The sequence below is a fragment of the Grammomys surdaster genome, unplaced genomic scaffold (assembly GCF_004785775.1).
Source record: "Grammomys surdaster isolate TR1022 unplaced genomic scaffold, NIH_TR_1.0 125368, whole genome shotgun sequence".
Classification (NCBI taxonomy): Eukaryota; Metazoa; Chordata; class Mammalia; order Rodentia; family Muridae; genus Grammomys; species Grammomys surdaster.
The window spans coordinates 169,942-191,856 of record NW_021620240.1 but is presented as its reverse complement, the minus strand read 5'-3'; the positions used below and the strand labels follow the sequence as shown (position 1 = coordinate 191,856).

The following is a 21,915-nucleotide window of genomic DNA, read 5'->3' as shown; positions in this document are numbered from 1 at the left end:
CATATACCTGCAGAGCCCTACCCAAGGATAAAGAATCTGTGTGGGATGGGGCATGTGAGGCCGCCATGTCTGGAAAGTATAGTCTGTCATCATGTTAGGGTTTTATTTTATTTCACCTTTTAAAGGTTATGTTTTGTTTTGTGTGCATGAGTGGTTTGCCTGCATGAGTGTGTGTGGCATATGAGTGCCTGGTGTCCATGGACATCGGAAGAGGCAAGAGCAACAGATGCTCTTAACTGCTGAGCCATTTCTCCAGCTCCCAAGGAGAAGTTTTACTCACGATCCTCATCATCCTTGTTACATTAAAACTAAGAAATGGGGCTTGGAATGTAGCTTAGTGGGTAGAGTGTTCGCCTAGCATGCCCTCGGTCTCCAGCATTATAAAAGAGTTTTAAAAAATAATTATAAATTCTTACTCTCAAAATGCTATCAGTGTATTTCTAGGAAAAAGAAAAGGCTTATATGTACCTAATTCATTAACTTATTTTAATTAAATACAATGTATGTTGATCATGTTTCTCCCCTCAACAATGCTATAGGATCCCCCACCCCACTGTGCACTCAACCTCAAGTTTTCTCACTTGAAAATCACAAAATCCCCCAAATCTCCAATCAAAAAAACCCCAAAACTCAATAAGACAAAATGTCCAAATGAAACAAAAAGCACCTTCCTCTGAAGAACCGTGAAATTTCTATTGTGTTGGCCAAAACTCCTGGGGCCTGCTCTGTAGTGAGGTTGATGTGGCCAGTGACACTCACCTGAGAAAACTGACTTGGAGATGTGCCCTGCACTGAGCAAGAGGGTGAAGACAATAGAGCTCTGGAGGTTGGCAAGATTAGGTAAATACTGAACAGGAAAAAGCTGGAAAGAGAGACCTTGATTTGTGTGTATAAATTTATATAAATCTGGGGCTAATTGCAGAGATATGTATGCAGAGAACGTTCGCACAGCAACCGATGCCTTTGAGAGGCTGAATTATGACACACACTGCAATTTGGGTTCCAGACCACAAGAAAGGAGTGTGCAGGGCAGATCTGAAGCCACTTAGGCCAAGGTTTTGACACTGAAACCACAGAAAGCAAGATAGAGGGAGACATTGAATCTCACTGTTGTATGTCTTCCCCCACAGAATGGGGATAAATATCTAATCCCCTGACCCCGTATACCAACCAAATAAATCATTCCATGGAAGCTTGGGAAGTGGGGTTAACTAAAAGGCAATGCGTTAGCATGGTGACAACTCACAAAGACTGTGATCTTTTTTTTTAGTTTAAAATGCCATGTTTCTGTCTGTCTGTCTGTCTGTCTGTCTGTCTGTCATGTCTGTCTCTGGATGTATCATGTGAAATTCAGAGAATGTGGTTGTTGAAGTTAATTTTCTTCTTTCAACATGTGGGTTCTATCAGGACTGGCACCTCTACCCACTGAGCCATCCAGCCTACTCGGAAATGCAGCTTTCTGACCAACTTGTCGGTACCTCAGCTGAAGAGAACTCTCTCCAACAGTTGTTCACTATGTTCTATAGCTTTGGTGAGAGACCTCATGAACCTTGTGACATTCGAGAACTCCTGAACTTTGCAGATTTCTTTTACTTCTGAGCCTTTTATGTTTCATTTATTTCCTGAGTCTTATGAGCTCCCTTTCTCTCTCCAGGAGAGAGTATTTTAGTTTGAAGGAACTAGGTCACAGAGTAAGACGAAAGGAAACAAAACAAAACGAGACAAAATTGACATTCTCCAGAAAATTTGATGGTGGCAAGAATCTCTCACTATAGCTTTCAAAATGTTCAGGATCTAATTCAAATTATTAATTATAAAAAGAACCTGTGAATTTCTGAGTTCGAGGCCAGCCTGGTCTACAGAGTGAGTTTCAGGACAGCCAGGGCTAAACAGAGAAACCCTGTCTCGAAAAAGAAAAAAAAAATCTGGAAGATTGTTCTCTTTCTCAAGAAAAAAGCAATTAACGGAGGTCAGTCACGAGTGGCTTGGTTACTAGAATTGCTAGACAAAACTAAAGCAGCCCTTAAAACCATTGTTCTGCCGGGCGGTAGTGGTGCACGCCTTTAATCCCAGCACTTGGGAGGCAGAGGCAGGCAGATTTCTGAGTTCGAGGCCAGCCTGATCTACAGAGTGAGTTCCAGGACAGCCAGGGCTACACAGAGAAACCCTGTCTAACCCCCCCCCCCCAAGAAAAAGAGCCTGTATAAAATAAAATAAAATAAAATAAAATAAAATAAAATAAAATAAGATAAAATAAAATAGATGGATAGTGTTCTTGAAGAGTGATATCAGATGTTATCCTATGGCCTCTTCACACATGCACATATGTGCATATGTATCTGCACACACATGAAAATACAGTAGAGGTCAGAAGCTATATGGATGAGTAGGGTCTTCTTTGCCTTTGACTTGCTTGTGTCATCTCTGTTTAGTGTCCAGGAACCATGGGGAGACAGAGGAGATAATACAGAAGTGGCTAGTGGACCTCACTTATACAGAAAGCTATGTTTGTTTAAGCCTGTGCCCTTGACTGCAGCCATCGTTACCTGTTGACAGTCTTCCTTGAAAACTTGCTTCAACTGTCTGACCATCACAGGTGTCGGCTCTTCCTTCTATGTAGTATTATTTATCAATTGCTTTGCTGATGATTGGTTCTTGAATAAAGTTTATGTAGTCTCCCACTGTGCTTTTGGTGCTGAAGACAGAGCCCAGGAACTTACAGATGCTTCCCATCTGAGCCAGAGCACCAGGCCTAAGTAATCTGTCTTGCTAAAGACTCATGGCTTCACTCTGCAGCTGATGGGATGGACAGTGTTGGGGAAGACTGGTTTTTATAAGTGGTTGGTTGATCATGAATGCTTTTGGTAAGCTTGTGAGGTTGAGGATTTGGAAAATAAGGACATAGATCATGTTAACCAGATGGCTATCATTGTATCACCATTACTCAAACGTGATGGGATGGTGTAAACCAACAAACCTTATTTTACATAGCTTTGAAGGCCAACCGAGTGGTTCCAGCTCATGTCCCTTACAAGGTTTCAGTCAAGATAAAAGCTGGGAATTCAGTCATCTGAAGAATTTACTGGAGCTGGCAAATTTGCTTCCAAGAGTCTACACTCCCAGGTTGTTGGCTGGCCTCTGTCCTCCATGGTTCTGGGAAGAAGAGCTCAGTTCCTTGTAGTGTAGAGTTTCCTGAGTGTCCACATACATGGGGCTGGTTTCTCCCTGGTAGTTTGTGGTACTTCGAGTAAGAATGGCTCCCATAGGCTCATATATTTCAATGCTTATTCACCAGGGAGTGGAACTGTTTGAGAAGGATTAGAAGGATCAGGAGGTGTGGCCTTGTTGGATGTAGTATGTCACTGTGCCACAGGGTGGTGGTGGTGGTGCTGATGGTGGGCTTTGAGGTTTTCAAAATCCCATGCCCAGCCTAGTGTTTCTCTCTTTTTCTCAGCCTGTGAGTCAGGATGTACTACTCTCCAGCTCCATGCCTGCTGCCATGCTTCCCGCCAAGATGATAATAAACTAAATCTCTGAAACTATAAGCAATCTCCCAATTAAATATTTTCTCTTATAAGAGTTGCCTTAATCATGGTGTCCCTTCACAGCAATAGAACAGCAGCTAAGACACAGTTGCTGAGGTGGGGGTGGGGAGGTAGAGTAGGTAAAGAATTGTACTGTCTGAAAGGCCAACTTGGGAAGCCATCCCGGCCACTCTGCCAGAGTCTCCAGCTATCTAGACTAACCATGACACAGTTTGGGAGGAGACCATTGAGACCGTGACATAATAATCATACCTATAATGCTATGAATATCATGAGATAGGGACCACCAGGGCATTGAGAAGACTAGCTGCTACCAGTATGCACTCTGGCTCTGAAAGATTCATGTTCCTCTCATGATAGACATAGCCCTCTTGTGGTGCCCCAAATTTAATCTCATAGTGGTGCCAGCTTGAATTTCAAAATCTCATCTAAGACAGATGAATGAGGTGTCTCAATTCTCTGCCTATAAGTATAGCTTTACAAGTGAGAGGGAAACCACCTCTCTTTCTCTTTCAATCTCCCAGCAAACGAGACGCAAAAGATACTTCTAGTTATAAAGGAAGACATGGCTGGGTTTATTTCTCTCTCTCTCTCTCTCTCTCTCTCTCTTTTTTTTTTTTTTCAAGACAGGGTTTCTCTGTGTAGTCCTGGCTGTCCTGGAGCTCACTCTGTAGACCAGGCTGGCCTCGAACTCAGAAATCCGCCTGCCTCTGCCTCCCAAGTGCTGGGATTAAAGGCGTGCGCCACCACTGCCTGGCGGGTTTATTTCTCAATACCACACTTACATCAGAGTTTTTTGGGTTTTTTTTTTTTTTGTTTGTTTGTTTTTTAGACAGGGTTTCTCTGAGTAGCCCTAGCTATACTGGAACTCACCCTGGAGACCATGCTGGCCTTGAACTCACAGAGGTCAACCTGCTTCTGCCTCCTAAGTGCTGGGATTAAAGGTGTGCCCCACCACTGCTGGGTCTCTTACATCAGAACGTTATCTCATGAAGGCTGCCCGTAGCCATCGTGAATAGCGTTTGGAGAGCTTCCCAAGTCTTTAATTATTCTTTAGGGTTTGCATCATATCAAGAGAGAAATAATTTTATTTATGATGTTTTGATTTTTCTGAATTTTATTTGTCTATAAGAGGAAAGTTGGACATCAGTTTTCAGGCTCCCTGTACCTGTGCATGTTTCTAGTGGATGCTTGTGTGATGCTGTGTATGACCTTGTGTTTTGTCTAAGGTTAAGTATTTGAGATTAATGAGTAACCCATGCTTCTCTGAAACATTTTAAAATTCCAAAGTTTACAGGAAACGAGAGTCCCTACTTTGTAGAGCCAATCATTACTGAGGCTAAGTGTGCACCCTTTGGGTGTTTAACTGTGTGCATTGCAGACACAGCTTATGTTCATCATTGGTAGAGACTTTTCATGTGAGGCAAGCTCTTAACACTGACCTGTATCCAAAGCTGTCTTAGAGTTTCTATTGCTGTAATAGAACACCATGTCTGTAAACAGTTTGAGGAGGAGAGGGTTTATTTAATCTTACAGCTTATAGTCCATCATCCAGGGAAGTCAGGGAAGGAGCCTGGAGGCAGGAGCTGTTGCAGAGGCCATGGAAGAGTTCTGCTTACTGGCTTGCTCCTCGTGGCTTTCTCAGCCTGCTTTGTTATAGCACCCAGGACCACCAGACTAGGGTTGGCACTGTCCATAATGAACTGGACTCTCCCACATCAATAATCAATCAAGAAAAATGCAACACAGGCATCCATCCCAATCTAGTGGGGACATTTCCTCAATTGAGGGTCTCTCTTCCTAAAGGACTCCAGCTTATGCTAAGTTGACATAAAATTGGCCAGGACACAGCCACCACCTCTGCCATCCTTTTCTTTTTCTCCTCCTCCTCCTCCTCCTCCTCCTCCTCCTCCTCCTCCTCCTCTTCTTCTTCCTCTTCCTCTTCTTAACTTTTTATTCAGTGACAGGGTCTCATTAAGTTGCCAAGGTTGGCCTTAAACTTTCTATGTAACCTGGGGATGCTTTAAACTCAGAAATCCTACTACCTCAACCTACTGAGCAATTTTGGGTGACAGCCTGTGCCAGGAGGCCTAATGTTGATAGAGGCTTTAATGTTTAAGGATATCTATCACTGTCTATGGAGAGAACATCGACAAACACACATTTTACCTAATGCTGATTTTATGAACATATTCACAGAACGTGGAAGAGTAAGGTCTCTTTGTTATGTAAATACTAATGGCAAACTATTAAGCTTCTTAGGTCTTCAGTATTTAAATATCAATTGCAAACTTCATCAAGCTTCGCTAACCAGGGCTGTAGATATGGCACAACTGCCTTAAAATAATTTAAAGCATTTAACCTGTAGTTACAAATTTAATATGATGATGATTCTTTCTTAGAGTTTCATATATGACTATAATGTACTTGATTGTTATTATTGTTGTTATTTTGAGACAGTGTCTCACTCTGTATCCCTGACTACCCTGGAACTCTCTAAGTAGATAGAGCTAGCCTCCAGCTCAGAGTTCCCCCGCCTAGGCCTGGTGTACACTCTTTTAAGCACTTTAAACAACGCATAAGCAGATGCACTGTGACTTAAGTGCTCAGCCGCCCGCCCACCCGGCACTCAGCGGTTCCATGCTTGCCTGCCAAGCCAAGAAAATAAGCCTTACTATAGGTAAGCTTAAATCTGCCAGGTAAAGTGACGCTCAGGAGGCTGAGGCAGGAGGATCACATTTTTTAGGTCATCCTGGGATACACAGTGGGAACCTGTCTCCAAACAAATCCCAAATGATACTTGTCTATTTTAAAACACTAACCATATGGGTTTCATTCGTTGCTCCATTTGGTTTTCTTGCTCTTGCTTTTCCTAGGAATCAGATGCATTTCTTTTAAAAGACAAGGTCTCAAGGTATTGGCACACTGAACCCAAACTTTTGGATTTCTGTGAGCCTTCTGCTAGGAACCACTATGCTTGACAAGAGTCTAACATCACTGAAATAGTCCCTTTAGTGTGTCTCTATGTTACTGAAGTCTTGTCAGATCTATTCTACCCCCTTAAGGAATAGTGTCTAATATCATCTGTCCTCGGTTCCACTGGGGCTCTAGAATCAGACTCTTTAGGAGACTATTTTGTGGTTGGGGATCTGGTATTTTCAATAAATCTTTCGCTGCCTTAGTGTGTGTGTGTGTGTGTGTGTGTGTGTGTGTGTGTGTTTTCTTCCACATAAGCTTTTGTTTTTTACTCCACTTTCCCTCTGAAGTGATGTATTCTTTTCTGTTTGTGTGACCAGGGTTACGGAACCCCTCATTCTGTCTCTGTGATGTGTGTTATAGCATTTTACTTTTTGAGTATCATGAAAGACAGCTGTGAGCCTAGTTAATGCCTCCTGATAGCTGATGGGGGATTCGCCAGGATCTTCTGAGAAAGGAGGGCTGGTTTTGCACACTGTTCCTCGAAGAGCAGTTGACTACCTCAGAATCTTAGGAACGCCTTTCTTCTCAGTAAGGGTGTTGAAGCAGCAATGCTGGTTGTTTAGAACTCGGTTCTGCTCAGTTATCATGTGTGAGCACATGTGCCCTCCAGTCCTTCTGGGTTTTGGAAGTCTTCCAAAATTTTCCAAATCTAGTTGGATCACATACAGGTCTTTGTTTTTATCTATTTACCAATGGAAATAAGTGTGTTGGTTTCTATAAACAGCTGAAAATTTAGAAGGAGTACACACATGTAATAATACTCCCTTTTAATTAAAACCCTATAAAGATGCCAAAGGCCCTAATTAGTCACTCACTGTTTTATTAAAATATTTTAAAAAAAGATTTACTTAGTTTATGTGTATGACTGCATGTATGTATGTATGTATGTATGTATGTATACTATGTGTGTGCCTGGTGCCTGAGGAGGTCAGAAAGAATGTTCAACCCCCCTGGAAATGGGAGCTATGGATGGTTGTGAGGCACACTTTGGGTGCTGGGAACTGAACCCAGGTTCTCTGGAAGTACAACAATTACTCTTTTTTTAAACTTATTTTTATTGGATATTTTATTTACATTTCAAATGTTACCTCCTTACCCCATTCCCCCCCACTCCCGATCCAGGAACCCACTATCCCATCCCCCCTCCTGCTTCTATGAGGATGTGCCCCCCACCTCCCCACCCTCGAATTCCCCTTCCCCACTGGGTGTCCAGCCTTCATGGGACCAAGAATTTCCTCTCCCACCTATGCCTGACAAGGCCATCCTCCCCTACATATATAGCTGGAGCCATGGGTCCCTCCCTATGTGCTCCCAGGCTGGTGGTTTAGACCCTGGGAGCTCTGGTTGGTTGATATTGTTGCTCTCCTCATGGGGTTGAAAACCCTTTCAGCTCCTTCAGTTTTCTCTCTAACTCCTCCATTGGGAAACCCTTGATCAGTTCAATGTTTAGCTGTGAGCATCCGCCTCTGTATATGTCAGACTCTGGCAGACCCATTCCACCTGGGTATTCATCCCATGTGCAGTCACCAAAGGTAGACGCTGATGTGGATGTCAGGAAGTGCATGCTGACAGGAGCCTGATATAGTTGTCTCCTTAGAGGTCTGCAAAAAGTACTCTTAACTACTGAGCCATCTCTCCAGCCTCTTGGTATACCTTTTTGTTGTCAGCCTAGCCTTTAACAGTTAAGCTACCTCCAGTCCCACAATACCCTGCTGTGAAGGCTCATGATAACTTTCCCTTTTGAACGTTATTGTGAATTGAGGCCTTCACAAGCTAATCCCAGCAGACATACTTGGTGTCTACCCCCCCCAGTTCTTTATCCCAGCCTTCTTGCTTGTGGCAAGCAGCCTGTGGTTATTTGGGTGTCGGTTCTTGTTCTGCGTTCAGAGCTGAATCCTACCAACGGTGAAAGAATTATGATGTTTCTGCTTCTCTTTTTCATTTAATGGTTTCAGTCTGTGCTCTCAGTTTTGGCTGAAAAAAAAACCAACCAAACAAACAAAAACAACAACAACAAAAATAAAACTCGATAACATGAACATTTTCAGAATGAGCAAAGTTGAGAGTCTATGGAAGGAGGAGCCCCAAAAATGTTTGCTTGTCACATGAGACCTTAGTTGACTTAAAATGGCTACCAGGAGAATCAAAAAGGTAAAAAGAGGATGAGTCTCAAATAACAGGAAAAGAAGTGAGAAAAAACAATTCCAAGGAAAACCACAGAATATACTGGCTGTATGCCACATGCCACTTATGGCTTACATAACCCATGGTATGCATTGTCCCATCAAAAATAACTGACTGTATATGCTTGAGTGTGTTTAACCAATAGATTTAGAAACTACTTCAGTTAACCAATCCAGCTATTGTTGCTGAAGTTTGCCCAAAGAAATGGTATAAAAGGTGTGTGCTTTTTGGGCAGGGGGTCTCTCCTTCCTGGTTGAGGGGGTGATGCTGGCATGCTGGAACAATAAAACTCTTGCTGCTTGCATCAGTCTCAGTCTCCGTGTCTCTGTGCACTGTGTGTCCTGGAGTTGAGACCCACAGGTCCAACAGTCACAGGAACTCTTGTCACAGAGACACTTGCCTGGGAGCTGCCTGCTTCCCCTGTGACCAAAGCTACCTTTTTCAGAGTAATTGTTTTTAAACAACTCAGGTAGCTGTCTTCGTTTTGTCCTTAAAGACATTTGTCTTAGATGCACACTGTTTTCTGTCTCCGTGGCTCTGCCTCGGGATCCTTGTGGCTTGCCTGTGGGGACTGCAATCCATGGTCTTTCTGAGTAAACTCTTTGGAGAGCTTCTCTCTCTGTTCCTTACTTTAGGTCAACAAGCAGCTGCTGAGTAGTTTCTGAAACAGCTTTCCTGGCACCTAAACAAGGGGGCACAGAAGGAATGGTCCCTCTCCCACTGGATGTTGACAGGTCTGTGTGGGATTCCTGGAATGATAGCAGCTTTTGTACTTCCTGTGGACACAGTTATGGAGGAAAGTGATTGGTCCAAGTCTTAAAGAGTGGAACAGGCAGGTCTGGAGGGACTCAGTGGTTAAGAGCACTGGCTGCTCTTGCAGAGAATCCAGGTTTGGTTCCCAACCATCCACGACTCTCTTTCCTGGGAAACCGTTGCCCTTTTCTTACCTCCCCTGGCACCAGGAACATGTGTAGGAAGTGTACAGAAAGGTGAAACAGCCAGACACAAAAGCTATAAATAAATATAAAGTAAAAACATGACAGAATAAAAAAATGAAAAAACCAGAGCACACTGTAAACTAAGAAGACCGGTACCCTTTGCAACCTTGGTGCTTGAGGATCGGGTTGTGTTGCCGACCTAGCCTAGCACACAGGTTGTAGGTTCCTAAGATATTTTTTTCTCTATTGCAACAGAAAAAATTTTGGCTTTATACATTAATCAATTACAAATGAGCTTAATTACTATTGTGGTTTTCCACCTAGAACATCAAGTGTTGTCAGTGGCAGTCTTGGGGTTAGACATCTTGCTCTTTCAGCTCTGCCTCAGACCTGCTGAACAAGCATCCTTACCTTGAGAAGCAACAGAATGTTCCAAGATTATCCTATGTTTTATCCACTGTCAGACCTGAAATCAGCTTCACTCTAAGGGTCCAGGTTTCTCGTAGGGAAGAGCAATGTTATAGAAGAAAAGCAAGACCACGACGCTGGTGTAGGCAAGAAGGAACATGTAGCTAGCAGCAGTAAGCCCGTGAAGAGCTAATTTTCCTAGTGTATGAGTTGTCTCACAAACAATTCAGAAATAGACCTAGACGCAATGGGAAACTGGGGCAGCCAGTCACAGAAAATAATATGTGAGGCCATTAAAAAAACAAAAAAAAAACACCAGGCCGGGTGGTGGTAGCACACGCCTTTAATCCCAGCACTTGGGAAGCAGAGGCAGCCGGATTTCTGAGTTCCAGGACAATCTGGTCTACAGAGTGAGTTCCAGGACAGCCCGGGCTATACAGAGAAACCCTGTCTCAAAAAAACAAAAAAACAAAACAAAACAAAACAAAAAAACAAAACAAACAAAACAAAACAAAAAACAAAACAAAAAACAAAAAAAACAAAAACAAAAAAATCCACCAACCACTAGATTATCTAAGGTAAAAATGGTTATCCCACAATGAGAAGAGTAAGGGAGAAGAGACATTCTCATACACTGCACACTGACAGAACCATAAACTGGTACATCTTTCTAAAGCAGGCAATTTTAGTTTCTTATATGTGAGTTCATTGCCTGTATGAATACGTTTCATGCTCACAAGGGTAAGATGGGGGAGGATTCCCTTGAACTGGAGTTAATGGGTGGTTGTGAGCCACCGTGTAAGTGCTGGGAACTAAACCAGGTCCCATGCTACAAAGCAAGTGACATCTTTCCAGCCTATGGTGGGGATTCCTTACTCTCTGCCAAAATTACACATGCATTTGCCTTATTAATTGCATCTCTAGGATTTTGTGCTATTGACGTATTTGCCTGCGAGGAGTGATATAAGCACTGGATTTATTGCTATAAACAAAAATCGTCACAGGAGATTGCTAATAACTTGAATATCTATGTTTAAGGAGCTGGTAAGACTATATTACAGCAAAACAACAGCAACCTTCAAAATTAAGGGAGATCTACGTGCATTGCTGTGAAACAACTTCCTGATCTGTGTTAAGATGCGGGGGGAATGCAGAGCAGAGAGTGTATGAATTATGTTACCCTGTGTACCACAGAGACAAACATGGCATTGTAGCAAGGCTGTTCTTACCCAAGAGGAGTCCAGGATGAGCTTTTTATGAATTTGAAATTTTTGTTGAGCCACACAGATCTATCCAGGGATACACACTGTTGTGACTATCAAGCTAGAGGAAGCCCTGAGCTGACTGAGCTGGGGTGAAGGTGAAAATCACAAGTTTGGTCTCTCCCGTTGATGTAGTTGTGGTGCCTGTTAGCAAGCATGAAAGAATGTGAACTTTTAAGAATAGAGCACACTTGTGTCACCATGGTATTTCTATTTGATCCCAGAGCAGAGAGCCTTGCATTTACAGAAGCAGAACAATTCAGGTTAGCAAAAGTTCCTGTAAGTACCATACGTGCCTGAGAGTAATGCTGACCTCAGTTCTTTCCCGCCATCGGGTCAGGACAAATATGTGATTCTCATTTCAGTGGGAGGTGTGTATTAGCTTGGGAATGTGCACAGAACTGACTCATAGTGGAGACCGCTATTCACCACCGACGCATTTCTTTATTTGTTTAATTCAGTTTATAACACTCCATGACAGAATAGCACCAGGTTATTTTGTTACTCCGTATTAGTCACATGGCCTGAGAGTCTCTGTGGACCCGTGTTTCCCTAGAGGAAGGATGTAAGTACAGTTGCATCCAGATCAATGGGTTCTGGGTTTAACAATAATAACAACAAATGACTAAGTTGAGCTGGATGTGGTCTTGGCCTAGGAGGAGCTCCTGTGAGCTGGTGATACAGACACACAGATGATCAGGGTGCAGCATTAAGCAGGGAGCAGCAGAAGCACCTCTGGGGGTAGGCAGTGTAGAAGATAGTTATCTCTGGGTGGGTGTAGAAGGCACTTGAGAAGCTAGAGTCTCTTTAGGATTTGGAAGGATGAGTACAGTTGACCCTGAGTACACAGTTCTCCAGCAAATAATACAGAGTCTTTGGTGGTGGGTCTGGGGAACAAAGGGCTTCAGCAGGAATGCAGTGTGGGGAGGGAGAAAATCAGGTTTCTGAGGGCTTTGAAGGCCAGGTAATTTGGGGTTTTATTATGCAGACATCAGGAGATGTCTGTATGCTTTTAAACTTAAAGGGATGAACCCAGAGCCTGCCTCAGGATGGACCAAGTGTACAGAGCTGGTGGAATTAATTGGGTGGATAAAATGTGCTGCCTTTAAATGCTGCACAGCACCTGTAACCTTAAGATTATCCGTGGGCATGGGTGAACCCACTAGTGATGCGCGCACTCACGTGTGTATATGTGTGCAAGTGGGTATGTGTGCGTGAGAGATAGCATGTGCGAGTGTGTGTGTGCGCGCTGCGCGGGGGGTTGGTGGTGAAGGGTGGGGGGTGTGGGAGGCTGGACCAGATATTGATTCTTTCTTACATGTTTTCTTTTCAAATCCCCATCTACTTCTCCCTCCTATCCTCCTCTCACCAAAATGACTTTTGGGAGCTCTGCTTTGCCCAGGTCCCCGCCTTTTTGGGCTGGGCCCCTGTAAGGGGCAGAGGCGGGGTTGATTGGAGGGGTTGTTTGGCACCTACTGCTTAATCCTAAACTAGACTTCTGAAGGGGCGGGGCCTCCGCTTTCTTATTTAGCTCATCTTCCCCTCTTGATTCTCAGAAGGGAGAAAACTTCATCTGCAAGATGGGTGTCTACCGCATCCGCATCTCCACCGGGGACTCCATGTACGCGGGCTCTAACAACGAGGTCTACCTGTGGTTGGTCGGACAGCATGGGGAGGCATCTCTCGGGAAGCTGCTACGACCCTGTCGGAACTCGGTGAGCTGTGTAGAGCTGGGCCTGAGCTGCCCGAGGGTGGGTGGAGGGGTATTGTGGCAAAATCAGAGAAATCCCTAGGAGCCCCGATGCGGGGAGGCCCCTTAACTCAGAGGAAGGCGCTCACAGCCTCGGAAAGCGGAAAGGGCGCACAGAGGCATTCGGTGAGCGCTCAATAACTATGCTGCCTCCTGGCCACACTGAGTGGGATAGTCCTGTGTGTCCCTCACTTCACAGAACTGTGTTGTACAGTAGTGCCAGTGTTAGTAGTGCCAGCTGCCAGGATGTCTCTATTTTTTAAAAGTTAGGATGTCCCATCTTCTCTGCAGATCCTGGATCTCTGGTCTTAGGGTTGAGTGGGTGTTGAGACAGGAAGGAAGGTGGGAGGCGGGAAGCAAAGGCTCCCTGTTTATATGTGGCTGGTCTGGATCCCCTCCCCTTCCCTCCCCTCCCTTCCCTTTCCCTCTCCTCCCTCCCCCTCTCCTCCCCTCTTCTTTTTTCTTTTCTCACTCTCAAATTCTTTCAGATCTCCAGATCTGCATTTTGGCTTATGGTCACTTCAAAGAAAGATATAGATATGAGGGTCTTACTGCGCCCTCCTTCCTTAGTCTTCATCTATCCAAGAATGGAGCAAACTTAGTCAGCTCTACCTCCTAAATGTCTTACCCGATGTCTGCGCAGTCCTTGACCAAGGTCTGCTAGATGCTCACACTCTGAGTCACCTTGAGCTCTCCTTAGTTCATTCCCACTGTTAAAGCCTTCCGACATCTCCAGCTGCTTCCCTACTAACTGCAAAGCCTCTAGCTTACTCTCCATCCCTCCGGAGCTGGTCCTGTTTGGCTCCCCAGCCCCCATGGTTCTCTGTGCCCTAGCTTCAGGAAGGAACTGGTCCTTTCAGCCTCTACAATGTCTGTAGACTCTGCCCGGTGTCTTCTCTGATTTCATTCTCTCTCACCAACCCTGACTCTCCAAATCCAGGTTTCTCCTTAGAGACCATCCTCTAGAAACCCTGGCTCAGGCCAAACGGAATTCCCATGGGCCTTCTGCCTTGGTGGGATCTTACCTGTGTCCTCACTGGGCTTCAGGCAGGGTTTCCAGTGTCCTCCCCCCCCCCCCCCCCGCATCTAGCCCTCACCCACGGAGGACAAAGGGAAGGAAGGAGTGTACCTTCCCATCTTCCATCCCTAATCCTCTCACTCTTGGTTGAGATGACGACCCTGAATGCTGTCACGGAGCCCCTTTTCATCACTGTCCCTGTGGCCCAGGGGAAGCAGAACTCAGCCTGAGCACCCCATTCTGTGTCCCTGTGTTTAATCTGCAGGAGGCAGAATTTAAGGTGGATGTGTCAGAATACCTTGGGCCACTGATATTCGTGAGGGTACAGAAATGGCATTATCTCACGGATGATGCCTGGTTCTGCAACTGGATTTCTGTGAAGGGCCCCGGAGATCAAGGATCAGAGTACACGTTCCCCTGTTACCGATGGGTTCAGGGCACCAGCATCCTGAGCCTCCCTGAGGGCACTGGTGAGCAGAGGGGTTGGAGGTGTGTGAAGAGGCATTGGGGGAACGGAGCCTCAGTTGTGTGAGGAAGAGGAGGCAGCGTGTGGGAGCTAGAGCCTGGGGAATGCTTGTTTGTTTGTTTGTTTGTTTGTTTGAAATGAGCTGACAAAGAAGAGAGTTGCTGGCTCAGGGGGTCATAGAGGTTTTGGGAGGGACATGAAGATGCATGCACAGGGGACAACCAGGGCTGCCTGAAGAGGTACAGCTGGCAGGGGCTAGAGAAGCTCTCAGTGGACATCCAGAGTACCTCTCTCTTCCCGGCTTCTAGGCTGCACCGTGGTTGAAGACTCTCAAGGCCTGTTCAGGAAACACAGGGAGGAGGAGCTTGAAGAGAGGAGGAATTTGTACAGGTGAGGCTGACCCAGGGGACCTGCACTGAGCTGACTCTGCAGTGCCAGGGCCTGATGTCACTTCTGCCCTCAGGTGGGGCAACTGGAAGGATGGCTCAATCCTGAACGTGGCGGCGGCCAGTATATCTGACCTTCCTATAGATCAGCGATTTCGAGAGGACAAAAGAATTGAATTTGAAGCTTCACAGGTTCTGGGGTAAGGACAAGGGTACCAGGCTTGAGGGACAGGGTGTGTGTGTGTGCTGGTCTAGTCTATGGCACCTTTCACTGTAATGTTTGGTTCTAAGTACAACTGCCAAACCCTTTGCCCTATTCTTCCCTAAAGGAAAATGGATGCTGTTATCAACTTTCCTAAAAATACTGTGACCTGCTGGAAAAGCCTAGACGACTTCAACTATGTTTTCAAGAGTGGCCACACCAAGATGGCCGGTTAGTTCACCTACTCCAAAATTACTCTTACCCCCAAACCTTTCCCAGTGCAAGGAGATTGAGAAAGCCAGGTTGAGGGTGGGTCCGAGCCTTTTGTCTAACATCTCTGGTCGTCTGGGTCAAGCAGGGATGGTTTGGTGGGTGTTGGAAGGTCCAGGAATTTGGATCTTAGACGTTCACCTCCCATCCTTAGAGCGGGTTCGAAACTCCTGGAAAGAGGATGCTTTCTTTGGGTACCAGTTTCTCAATGGTGCTAACCCCATGGTACTGAAGCGGTCTACTTGTCTTCCTGCCCGCCTGGTATTCCCTCCGGGGATGGAGGAACTACAGGCCCAGCTGAACGAGGAGCTCAAGGTATGGACATCAAAGTACCAGGAAGGCCAAGCAGGGAAGTGGAGGTGGGTGCCAGTGTCGAGTGTACTGCGCTCAGATTTACTGTTGATTCTACTTCCTGCTGGTTGTCAAGGGAGGATCCTGCAGGAGAAATCCTAGACTAATGTGGAGAAATGTCGTACCGTGGCTTTCCCACCACAGGAGAAGAGTACATAGTTGAAGAGAGGGGTCTTAGTGAGGTGGCAAGGAGAGACCTGACACCGTCCTGGAGACCATGGGTCCAGAGAGGTGCTGGGTGACGGAATCCAAGGCAGGGCTGGGGTTAATTAGGAATCAATGTAAGACAATGACAACACTCATGGGGCCAGATAGATTTGCGTCTGAATCCTGGTTTTGCTGTCCATATACTGTGTGATTGTAAGTACTCCCCGTCCTGGGTCTGTGAACTCGGGTCTTGGAAATCCCCAACCCCATTATTCAAGGTTCACAGCCAAGCGATACTTCTGGCCTCGTTGTACTTTCTCATTAGCTCACTGCGCATGCTCCACTAGCTCACTGTGCATGCTCCAAAGACCCTGTAACCGCACAGCCCTCTCCTCAGCCTGCTGCTGTCTCTGTTCCTGTTCAGAGGCAGTCGCGATTCTGTGTCTCTCCCCAATAAATCTCATGTGTGAGGTTTGTTGCATGGTGTGACTTCGTGGTAATTCCTTGGCCTCCGATTGCCAAGATACCAGTATGCTGGAAAACCCTTTCCGTTTCCTCTCCTGTAATCAGGAGTAATTTTAATGGAACATATAAGGACTACATGTGATAAGGCCAGTTAAAGTTACTTGCTGCCAAGCATAACAATCTTAATTGATCCCTGGGACCCATGTGGTAAAAGGAGAGTGCTACTTCCCATCAGTTGGCTTCTGATGGTCATACAATGTCATGACAAACACGTGTCCACATACATGAATACACATATACAAACACACACACACACAAACAAACAAATGTAAGAGAGAAAGAAAAGGGAAGAAGAATGAGAAGACTTTCATGAAGTAATAGGACAAACAGTGCCAGGTGACTGATGGAGACAGGCCATTTCTCTTCTTTCTCGGCTCCTTCTTGGGCACTCAGGGTGGGAGAAGATTCTCAATGCTGACAGAAGCTCCTGATATCTCTCGCTATGCAGAATGGCACGTTGTTTGAAGCGGATTTCTTCCTTCTGGATGGGATCAAGGCTAATACCATCCTCTGCAGCCAGCAGTACCTGGCTGCCCCTCTCGTCATGCTGAAGCTGCAACCTGACGGGCAACTCTTGCCCATAGCCATCCAGGTGAGAGGACCAGGGCTTGTACCCCAGGGTGGCCTCCTCAGCTGAGCCTATGGTTCAAGTTCTCTCCCATTTCTCTGCAGTGGCATTTCCCTAAGGTACCGAGGAGGCACTAGAGGAGGACATGGGCAGGCTTTGACTTTAAGGGTTTGTGGCTTTGCAGGAGAGACAGACTAATCAGCATGTCTAAGCTCCAATGCCAAGGACAGAGCCAGTTCAGGGGGGCTCCTGGGAGGAGTGTTGGGAGGATGGGTGGGATGTATCCCCAGAGTAAGATGAAGAGACTGAGGTGGAGAAGCCGGGAGATTTTTGTGGCTTGCACTGAGGTGGGAAAGGTTACCTAAACTGAGCTCAGGAGGAGCAATGTGGACAGCTCCTCTCCATAGTCAGTGTTAGAATGGAGAGAAGGGGATTACTAATGCTGGGATTAGGGTCTTAAGCTAAGGTTTCAGGGGATGGTGGGCTCTTGGGTGAGTAGTAGCCATAGGGCTGGAGAGGAGGGAGAGCAGAGGGAGAATCAACTGCCTTGGAGTGGAGACAGGAAAAGTGGAAGTCGGACAGGTTTCTTCAGAAACAGGACAAGTAAAGAGGGGCAGACACCCAGGTAGGCTTTGGTCCTGCCAATTTTGAAGTAATGAGGACATATACAAATCCTCTAAAACTAGTAGCTGAAACCCAGAGACTCCGACCTTTGTGGTGAGATGGTGTTGAAAGATGAGGGAGAGCCCAAGATGCCTGCGTGCGTGGGGGATGGAGGAAACAGATCGCTGAGCTGTTGACAAGCAGGTCTTCATCCAGCCCTTTCTTCACACTCTTGTTTTGCTCCAGCTTGAACTGCCCAAAATTGGATCTACTCCACCACCGATTTTCACGCCCTCGGATCCCCCAGTGGACTGGCTCCTAGCCAAATGCTGGGTCCGTAGCTCTGACTTGCAGCTTCATGAGCTGCAGGCTCATCTTCTGAGGGGACACTTGATGGCTGAAGTCTTTGCTGTGGCCACCATGAGGTGCCTGCCTTCTGTGCACCCTGTTTTTAAGGTAACACCTTAATTTTTTGTTCTATCTGCATCTCTCAGCCTACTACACACTCTTGCCTCTGAGAAGGTCTCTCAGTGGCATCTCAGGGTTCAGGACAATGAGAAGAGATGAGATGAACAATGGAGACGAGGGAGAAAGGGAGTGTGAGCTGGTGTCCTCTACACTTTCAGTGGCACTAATTCCCAAGGGGGTGTATACAAGTGATTCCTCAGAAAAGGGTGTAAAGATTCTATTCCTCTTATGTACAAAACATAGATATAATACATACAGTACAAAAGTTGGTGGGAATGACTTAAAGATTCCATCCAATCAGAGGGAACCATGCAAATAACACAACAGATTCTTTACAGCGGTCTTTGAAGAGTTCTGAAACAATGGCCTAGAGCAATAAGAGTAGCCTGGTTTACTCCAGCCAATCAGAGCAAAGAGTTCATCCATTTAAATTGGTATTAGATGCCTCTACATAGAACTAGTTTAGAAGCCTGTGGTAACATCTGATCTTTTGGGACTTTTATCTCCAGTAAGAGGAAACAAAACAAAACAACCACAAACCCCAATAGTGATTCTATTCAACATGCTGGCTGTGATGGGGCTGTAGAGAAGCAGAATGGCACTGTGTGTGTTTCTTTTGGGTGATCAAGAAAGACTGTTGAAAAGAAAACACAGAGAATAAAAGAGAGTGTCAGAAAGCAGTAATTTGATGCTTGTGGCACCAGTCAGGCAGCAAACAGCACATTATCGTTATTGAGGGCTACATAGCCTCATGACCATGCCCTTCCCTCAGAGCTGTAGCCTCACAACCATTCCCTTCCCTCAGAGCTCCACTTTTCCCTCATCAAGTCTGTTTGCTGTAGGGACCTGTCATAGACTCCTTCTGCCTTACCCCATCCCTTTTCTTCTCCCAGCTTCTAGTTCCTCACCTGCTCTACACCATGGAAATTAATGTCCGGGCCAGGAGTGACCTGATCTCAGAGAGAGGCTTTTTTGACAAGGTATGGGGACAGAAGTGGGTTCTAGGTTCACTCTGTCCTCTGGCTTCAGGGCAGCTTGATTAGACTTGATTGCCTGTCCCTGGTCCTTTAGGCAATGAGCACGGGTGGAGGAGGCCACCTGGATCTTCTCAAGCAAGCTGGAGCCTTCCTGACCTACAGCTCACTGTGTCCCCCTGACGACTTGGCTGAGCGAGGACTCTTGGATATTGAGACTTGCTTCTATGCTAAAGATGCCTTGCAGCTCTGGCAAGTCATAAATCGGTGAGGTCAACAGGGCTGCAGGACAGGTTTGCGTGCTGGTGTGGGTGGAGAAGGCCAGGAGAATAGGAGGTCTGTGTCTATGACCCAGCCGTCTGATCAGGGAGCAGAGGGCTTCAGCTTGCCCTGACCTTTGATGGCAGGTACGTGACGGGGGTGTTCTATCTCCACTACAAGTCGGACAAAGCCGTGGGAGATGACTACGAGCTGCAGACCTGGTGCCGAGAGATCACTGAAACTGGGCTGCAAGGTGCCCAGGACAGAGGTAAGAGGAATCCCTGGCCTTAGAACTAAGACATAAGCTCTGAGACTCCTCCAGAACCCTCTCTGCTTCTATGAGAAGCATTTCAATCTTTACGAAAACTCTCAAAGTTTTTTTTTTTCTAGGTAAAGTAAAGTAAGAACAATGTTCATAAAAGTTTAACAGTAACCTCACGCTCAAAGAAAACTGGCGTCCCTCAGAAGCCATCAAATGACCATAGTTCTTCAGTTAGGGGTGGGGACGCAAGAGCCCTTCCTATTCTATTCCACAATGTTCACTGATTTATCTTGCAGGCAGCCACGGTCACTGTCAGTTCATGAGTACGTAGGTCCTCACTCACCCTGGCTCTTACAGTCTATCTGTCCTCCCTTTGACAAGGATCCTTGAGCCACGGGGAAGGGTTATGACATAGGTGCCAGGGCTCCTCTCTTCCCTCGCCACCCTCTCTCTCATGCCAGCTTACACAGGGTCCTGAGATTTCCTGGCATCCCTTCTCACCTCTCCTTCTCCTCTCCAGGCCTCACTTCTAGTGGGTCTGGTGACATCACAGGCTAACTGTTCACACCTCTTGTAGGCTTCCCCACCTCTCTTCAGTCTCGGGCTCAGGCTTGCCACTTCATCACCATGTGCATCTTCACATGCACCGCGCAACACTCTTCCATCCATCTTGGCCAGGTACTTCCCAGAGGGAGACAGCTGGGGGAGAGGAGTGTGGTGGGGGAGGGGAATGTGAGCATGTGGACCAAGGGCTTCCTGTTTAGCCAGCCTTGACCCTCAATCACTGTCTCTCCAGCTGGATTGGTTCTATTGGGTTCCTAATGCACCCTGCACCATGCGGCTGCCACCTCCTACCACCAAGGACGCCACAATGGAGAAGCTGATGGCTACACTGCCCAACCCTAATCAGTCTACTCTCCAGATAAATGTCGTTTGGCTCCTGGGCAGACGCCAGACTGTTATGGTGAGAGTCAATCATTCAGGGTCCAGAGGAAATTCTGCACCCCAAAACTGATTGGGGTCACAGGCTTAAACTGCTTTCCCTCCTGCATTCCAGGTGTCCCTGGGCCAGCATTCAGAGGAACACTTTTCAAACCCTGAGGCCAAAGCTGTGCTGAAGAAGTTCAGAGAGGAGCTGGCTGCCTTGGATAAGGAAATTGAGATTCGGAATAAGAGCTTGGACATACCTTATGAGTACCTGAGGCCCAGCATGGTGGAAAACAGCGTGGCCATATGAGCATCCCCAACTCCTGCTTTGTTGTTTAGTCAAGACCACCCAAGTACATCCCTATGTTCTAGTGGCCGCAGTCCTGCCTTCCCAAGCCCCGCCCCCTGCTAGCCCAAGCCCCGCCCTCCACCTAACAAGCCCTGCCCTCTGCCCATGTGGGACCCTCCTCCAAGAGCCAGCTTTTCATTGTCTGCTATAGTGAACACATTTTGCTTTGGATGCATTACCCAGAATGCCACCTTTCATTCTTTTTTTTTTTTTCTGCTTTTCCTTCCCCATAAGGTAAATAATAGCCATGGTCAGGAAAAGCACGTTGGGAACACAAAAGGGAGATAATATACATTGTTACACACCGTTTATGAATCAAATAGATTTCAAACCTCATAGAGTCTAATAACGACAATAAAAGATGTTTTGGGCTAGTGATAGAAAAGAACACAGACCTAATTACTTTAAATAAAATGTTGCAAAGATTATAGAGCATCCAGAGGTTCTCTCTACCTGGGCAGGATTTGGGGAAAAAATAGTTTAACTATAGTAATTGCCAAGCTATTGAATTCTCAAGATTTTCATTTTACAAATCACATAGAAAATGTAAATGGTGGGAAACTGATCAAACTTTTAAAAACGTTTCTGGCTGGAGATATTTGGTTTCAAGGATTAAGAGACATATTTAAAAGCTGTCTTTCATTTGCCAATTGGGAAGCTCCAAATTGAAATAAGAAGTCTGGAGAGCCTCATGAGTCTCTTAGTACAGCAGGACTTAAGAACATCTAACTCGGGCACCAGACTAACATTTTGGAAGAATAAACTTGGGGGTTTTTCTTTCTTCCTATGACAACCTATGTGCATTAAAGACAAACCCAGTCCATGTTAAGGACAAAGTGTTCCCTTAAGAAAACAAAGCTGCTTGACTGTCTTAGCTAGGGTTTACTGCTGTGAACAGACACTGTGACCAAGGCAAGTCTTATAAGGACAACATTTAATTGGGGCTGGCTTACAGGTTCAGAGGTTCAGTCCATTATCATCAAGGTGGAAGTATGGCAGCATCCAGGCAGACATGGTACAGGAGGAGCTGAGAGTTCTACATCTTCATCTGAAGGCTGCTAGTGGAAGACTG

At 46.0% G+C, this 21,915-nt stretch overlaps 1 protein-coding gene across 1 annotated transcript in view; it reads left to right on the top strand.

Annotated features, from left to right (window-relative positions):
- The window catches only part of LOC114637667 (arachidonate 15-lipoxygenase), a 28,440-nt gene extending 7,162 nt beyond the window's left edge, over positions 1–21,278 (top strand). The window contains exons 2-15 of the mRNA XM_028785925.1: positions 12,873–13,031; positions 14,350–14,554; positions 14,859–14,940; positions 15,014–15,136; positions 15,266–15,369; positions 15,563–15,723; positions 16,880–17,023; positions 17,849–18,058; positions 18,964–19,050; positions 19,142–19,311; positions 19,452–19,573; positions 20,145–20,245; positions 20,364–20,531; positions 20,625–21,278. Coding sequence (XP_028641758.1) covers positions 12,897–13,031; positions 14,350–14,554; positions 14,859–14,940; positions 15,014–15,136; positions 15,266–15,369; positions 15,563–15,723; positions 16,880–17,023; positions 17,849–18,058; positions 18,964–19,050; positions 19,142–19,311; positions 19,452–19,573; positions 20,145–20,245; positions 20,364–20,531; positions 20,625–20,804 — 1,992 coding nt within the window. The 5' untranslated portion in view covers positions 12,873–12,896 and the 3' untranslated portion in view covers positions 20,805–21,278. The remainder of the gene's footprint in view (positions 1–12,872; positions 13,032–14,349; positions 14,555–14,858; positions 14,941–15,013; positions 15,137–15,265; positions 15,370–15,562; positions 15,724–16,879; positions 17,024–17,848; positions 18,059–18,963; positions 19,051–19,141; positions 19,312–19,451; positions 19,574–20,144; positions 20,246–20,363; positions 20,532–20,624) is intronic.
- Positions 21,279–21,915: the final 637 nt, after the last annotated feature.